This window comes from Galeopterus variegatus, unplaced genomic scaffold (assembly GCF_000696425.1).
Source record: "Galeopterus variegatus unplaced genomic scaffold, G_variegatus-3.0.2 Scaffold2915, whole genome shotgun sequence".
NCBI classification, from domain to species: domain Eukaryota; kingdom Metazoa; phylum Chordata; class Mammalia; order Dermoptera; family Cynocephalidae; genus Galeopterus; species Galeopterus variegatus.
This window is the reverse complement of record NW_007729026.1, coordinates 69,156-75,070: the sequence shown is the minus strand read 5'-3', so window position 1 is coordinate 75,070 and position 5,915 is coordinate 69,156. Positions and strand designations below refer to the sequence as shown.

The 5,915-nt window shown below is 45.0% G+C and overlaps 1 protein-coding gene across 2 annotated transcripts; it reads left to right on the top strand.

Moving 5' to 3' along the window:
* Nucleotides 1–2,032: 2,032 nt before the first annotated feature.
* Nucleotides 2,033–2,425, top strand: LOC103599324 (keratin-associated protein 12-2-like). 2 transcript variants are annotated; one of them, XM_008583433.1, is made up of 2 exons: nt 2,033–2,154; nt 2,221–2,425. In XM_008583433.1, exons 1-2 carry the CDS (start codon nt 2,033–2,035, stop codon nt 2,423–2,425), a joined length of 327 nt encoding a protein of 108 aa, XP_008581655.1. The 2 variants fall into 2 exon arrangements, with proteins under 2 accessions (XP_008581655.1, XP_008581654.1); XM_008583432.1 differs by having other exon boundaries at nt 2,033–2,425.
* Nucleotides 2,426–5,915: the final 3,490 nt, after the last annotated feature.

Genomic DNA, 5,915 nt, shown 5'->3' with positions numbered 1-5,915 from the left:
TTATTTCAAGGTTTTCTCTTTATTTTTTTTTATCGCCCTAACTATTGTGTGCCCAGATATGGTTTTCTTTGTATTTATCCTGCTGGGGATTTTATGAGATTCTTTTATCTGTAAGTTATTTGTTGTTGTTGTTGTTGTTTAATCAAATTTGTGAGTTATTATTGATTATTTTTTCAAAACATTTTTGTGATTTAGTATTATTTTCTTTTCCTTCCACACTTGCTGTTCCAAATATGTTAAACTGTTTGAGGCTGTTTCACAGGGTTTTTTAAATTTTTAAAAATTTCTTCTTCTTCTTCAGATTGGGTAATTTCTGTTGATGTGTCTTCAGGCTCACTGCTCTTCCTTGCACTTGCTGTTCCAAATATGTTAAACTGTTTGAGGCTGTTTCACAGGGTTTTTTAAATTTTTTAAAATTTCTTCTTCTTCTTCAGATTGGGTAATTTCTGTTGATGTGTCTTCAGGCTCACTGCTCTTCCTTCTTCACTCTGCTGTGAGGTGTACCCAGTGTAGTTTTAAATTTCAGCTGTTGTATGTTTCAGGTTTGGGATTCCCATTTTTTTTAATAGTTTCTGTCTCACTGCTGTGATTCCCTTTCTATTCACTCTTGAAGATACTTTTCTTTAATTCTTTGAACATGGTTTTCTTTGATTCTTGATTCTTGGAATGTATTTATAATAGCTGCTGAAAGTCATTGTTTGCCAAGTCCAAACCTTGACTGTGTCAGTTAGTTTCTATTATTATTATTTTTCTTAATAGCAAATTACATTTTTCTGTATCTTTTTATGTCTGGTGATTTTTGATTTTATATTGGAGATTGTAATGATACATTTAAGGACCCTGAGTTCTGTTATCTTTTTCTGACTACTGATTTTTGTTCTTTCAGTCAAGTACGGTTGGTCATCTTGAGCTTGTGCAGTTATTGTTCAACCCTGTACTGGGGTGCATCTGTGGAAAGCATCTGTAATTTGTTAGTCTCTACATCTTGGTGAGACTCAACTTCCAAATGGTCTTACCTGGAAATCTTGTCATTAATTGATTTAGGCTTTGTTAGGACAGGCCTGGAGTAGGTCTTACCCTGGGCTATGGTCCTCACAACTTAGGTACAGACTGTACAGAGTCTCCGCTGGGTGCTGGAGGAGTTCCACTCTCAATCCTGCAGCAGCTTCTGTCTGGTGAGCTTGTGTTGTTTTTTCCCTGAGCATGGACAGCCCTGCTCTGTTCCACAGATTCACAAGGAACCCTCACATACACTTATGGGCCTACTCTATACACAGATGCCTCCTTTCTGGCACTATGCTGCTCAGATTCTGGGTGCTTCAACTGCCCAACCACAGATCTCTCCTTCCTCAGCACAGTAGGGCCACTGTATTTTGCTCAGACTCCAGCTGACTGCACTGCATTTGGGGACCTGGCTCCAGGTGGAGAGCCGGGAAAATGTGAAGCTCGTCTTGTAAGTTTCCTTTCTCTCAGGAATCGCAGTCTGCACTGTTTGTTGACCCCTGCCTGAAAATGAATGTCTCATGAATGAATCTTCTCCAGTCGTGTAGTTGGCAGGAAGGCTGGTCTCGTATCATTCTTTCCACCAGGTTCCCAGTTTTATTATGCTGTCTGTGTTCAGTTCTCATCCTTTCCTAAAGGCTCCTGGTTCTTGCAGTGAGTGTGTGCTTTGAGGAAGTCGTTGAGTTCCACTGATCTCTGTTTCAGTGTGGAACCATTAGAGAGGGGCTGGCATCAGGCAGGTGGAGCTGAAACCACCTGCTCATCACTGATAAATTTGGGCAGGTTTCCAAGTGTAACAAGCTTGAAGAAGGTACAATTAGTCATGAAGCTAAGGGCCAAACAAAAACAGAAGCCTCCGCGACAGACAGCTCAGTTCTAGGGGGCAGCCTGGAGGAAGCAAGCACAGGAAGACAGCAGCGTGCTTCTGTGTTGTTCTGACACCTGAGGCCCAGGTATAAAGTCCACCCAGGGCAGGAGCCTCTGGACATCACCACCCTCTTTCCCAACTCACACCCAGCCCCACAACACCATGTGTGACACCAGCTGTTCCTCAGGCTGCCAGTCAGCCTGCTGTGTGCCCAGCCCCTGCCAGGCATCTTGCTGTGTGCCTGCGAGCTGCAGGCCCACTGTGTGTGTGCCCATGAGCTGCCAGTCCTCCATGAGCTACAGGCCTACTGTGTGTGTGGCCCCCTCCTGCCAGTCCTCCATGAGCTGCAGGCCTGCTGTGTGTGTGCCTGTGAGCTGTCAGTCCTCCACGAACTGCAGGCCAGCTGTGTATGTGCCCATGAGCTGCCAGTCCTCTGTGAGTTGCAGGCCCGCTGTGTGCGTGGCCCCCTCCTGCCAGTCCTCCAGGTGCTGCCAGACCTCCTGCCCCACCCTGGTCTGCAGACCTGTCTCCTGTGGCTTCCCTTCCTGCTGCTGATCATGAGTCTCCAGACCAGCTGCTCCTGGTGCAGATGGGTCCACATCTGTACCCCTCCAGGAATGGGTCCTCACTTGGCCTCCAGATTTTACATGTGGGCAGATGGAAAGCCTGCTCAGTGAACCCTCTGAGCACTGGGGTGAGAATGTGGCAGAATAATCTCATTCCTCCCCAGCCCTGGGATCCCCCAGGGAAGTTCTGAGACTCCAGCAGGAAACCAAAGTCCATGTGAGCAAATAAAGCAGCTTTCCCCATGCAGCTCTGCCCTTCTGGTCTTTCTTTTTATATCTGTGCTTCCTGGCTGTCCATTCTGGTGATCACAAAGGATTTATGGCTAAACCCTCTTAAGCAATCCCTTTCCACAGTGGTTCATTGGGAGGTGGCGTCCCTCGTGGAGGGAGTGGCCTGAAGATGTTTCTATTGTCCTCCTCCAGAGGCTCCGTGGGCCCAGGTGCACGTGGCCTTATTCATCTGTGGTGGTGTGGTCTTGCCTCCCATGGCCATCCAGTTTGCTGCGGGCCAGCACTGCACTGATGGCCTCTGGGCACTGGGGACTGGGTTTCCTCTCTGGGTCAGAGGTAGTCCTGTTTCCTGTGCCACGGAGAGTTACTTCCAGCGGGGCAGCTCTGGACTCTGTTGGATCCCGGATTTACAGAACTGGATGATTAGTACTGCAATACACCTCCCATCACTGGTCCCTATACGGCCCATGTTTAATTGATTGATTTATGTTCAATTATTGATTACTATAATACTTCCGTGAACCCACTACCTGCCATAGGAACCAGGACATCAGTAATTGCCACCAGCTTCTAGGGACAGCCACTGTTGGAATTGCATGCTCCTTATTCTGTATTTTCTTTAAAAATAGGGTTGGATCATATCTGTATGTGTTCCTGAAGCACGTATTTTCTAATTTAGTGGTTTTCAGTGATATTAAAAGGGTCCTATTCTGAATGTAATCTTCCGGGACTTTTTTCACTCTATATAGTGTTAGTAAGATTCCTCTGCATTTTGGGTGGGTGGGCTTCATCTGTCCCCTCCCCAGAGTTGTGTTGTGACTATTTCAGTTCAATGTGCCCAATCAATGAGCAGGCCTGTTGTCCCAAGAGTGTGCTATTCCAGATGGCACAGCCTTCGGAAACGTCCCTCTGAGGACGTCCACACCACTGACTGCCTTGGATTCCAACCTTTTTATTTATGTCCTGGATAAATGATAGGTGATGAGCTGCAAGACTGGTTTTATAATCTTTTAGCCAAGGTGGTCTGGGACCTACTGTATTGCTTAAGTTGGGGGCTTTGGATAAAACTGAGCCAGAAATGGAACCAGTCAGTTGGACATGTTCTGTCAGACACATGAAAGTCCTCTGGTGTTCCAGGTTGGGAGCAGGAATTGAAACTGGAAATCCAGAGTATGAGAGGAAGGAAGGCTGGCAACCAAAACATGCTTCTGGAGAAGCTCCTATGAGCTAACAGGGCCCTGCTCAGCCCTCCCCTTGGAGCTGTGGGGCTCTAGGGGCTACTCCGAGCCCTTCCTCTGTGGTGCTAGTTTTCTACATCTGGCATAGGAGAAGCTCCTATGAGCTAACAGGGCCCTGCTCAGCCCTCCCCTTGGAGCTGTGGGGCTCTCGGGGCTACTCCGAGCCCTTCCTCTGTGGTGCTAGTTTTCTACATCTGGCATGTCTTAGGAAGCAGTTTGAGAACATGAGAAACCAAGGAACAAAATGAAAATCTGACAAACTTATTAATTTAGGAAAATGTCCAGATGAAAGGTCTGAACCTTAGACCATGCAAACCACCCCCCATGCCCACCCTAGACCCATTCACATAAGGAAAAGGGGATGAGGCAGCATGCATTGAGTCCAAAAGCACGTGAGACGTGGCTGCCTCAACCTACCGAAAGAAAATGCCAGAAACAGGAGGACAGCAGAAGGAGACAGCTCCATGCCCTGGCTGCAGCCACACCTGCCCCTGACCTGCATGGTCATCTGACGTCCTCACTGGACGGCCTACACAGAGGTGCTTGGGACACATCGAGTGTGGTGTCACATGGAAGAGGAGGGCCTGGGGTCCTGCTCTTCCCTGTCCCCAAGGGAACCACAGCCTGACAATGGGTGATGGCCTGCACTGGTGTGCTCGGGGAATGGCTGGAGAGCCTGTCAGCCTTCTGCTCAGATGAGAAGTCGTGCTGCTTCCCTCTGTGAGGGCTGGTCCCATGCACCTTGGTCATCAGAAGAGAGTGGTCTCAAGAGCTGAGAGCAGCAGCCTCCAGTTCGCCCTGTGCTGGCCTCAGCAGCCTCCATGGGTGCTGCATCCCAGGTGTGAGCCACCACAGTGGAGACAGCATCTGCGGCGAGGTGGGAGTGCCCACTGGCTCCAAGGACAGGCCAGCCTACCGCCTTTTATCCCATAAGCAACATTAGTGTATAGTTTTCTTATAATGCTTTTGTCTAATTTTGGTGTGACGTTTACGCTGGCCTTATAAATTGGGAAGAAATCCTTTCCTTCTCTTTTCTGGAAAAGTTTGTGTAGAATTGGTAGTATTTCTTCCCTAAATGTTTGATAGAATTTGCCGGTGAATCCACTTGGTCCCGAGGTTTTCTTTGTTGAAAGACATTTTAACTGAAAATTCAATTTCTTTAATAATAGATATGGACTATTCAGGTTATGTATTTCTCTCAAGTGAGTTTTCGTAGTTTTGCCTTTTAAAGAATCTGCCCATTTTATCTACGTTATCAAATTTATTGGTTTAAAGTTGTTTGAATCATTTCCTTATAAGGTTTTAATGACTGTAACGTCTGTAATGATGTCCCTTGTTTCATTCCTAATATTGGCATTTTGTGTCTTCTCTTTCTTTTTAACTTTCCTGATCAGTCTGGCTAGAGGTTTACCAATTATATTGCTCTTCTTTAAGAAGCACCTTTTGGTTTTATTAATTTTTTCTATAGTTTTTCATTTTCTACTTCACTGTATTTTGCTATTTTTTAAATTGTTCCCTTTCTCTTGCTTATTTTGAGTTTAATTGCTTTTCTTTTCTAGTTTAAGGTGCAAACAGATAATTGATTTCAGAACTTTCTTCTTTGCAAATATAAGCATTTAATGATAAAATTGTCTCTCTAAACACTGCTTTAGTCTTTTCATTTGTATTTAATTCAAAATACTTTCTAATTTCTCTTATGACTTTTTTGAAACATGCATTATTTAGAAGTGTGTTGGCTAATTTTCAAATATACAGAATTTTTTCAGCTATTCTTTTGTTATTAATGTCTAATTTAATTTCATCGTAGTCAGAGAACATATGTTATATTATTTCAATTCCTTTAAATTTGCTTAGGTTTATTTTATGCCATAGAATATGGTCTTTTTGGTAAATATTTATATGTGCACTTGAAAAGAATGTGTATTCTGTTATTGTTGGGTGGAGTGTTCTGTAAATATCAATTAGGTCAAGGTGGTTGTAGGTTCTGTTCAGGCCTCTGCATCCTCACTG

Excerpts from the sequence above, each read along its gene's own strand:
- LOC103599324 (XM_008583432.1), top strand. The coding sequence starts at position 2,033 with ATGTGTGACACCAGCTGTTCCTCAGGCTGCCAGTCAGCCTGCTGTGTG.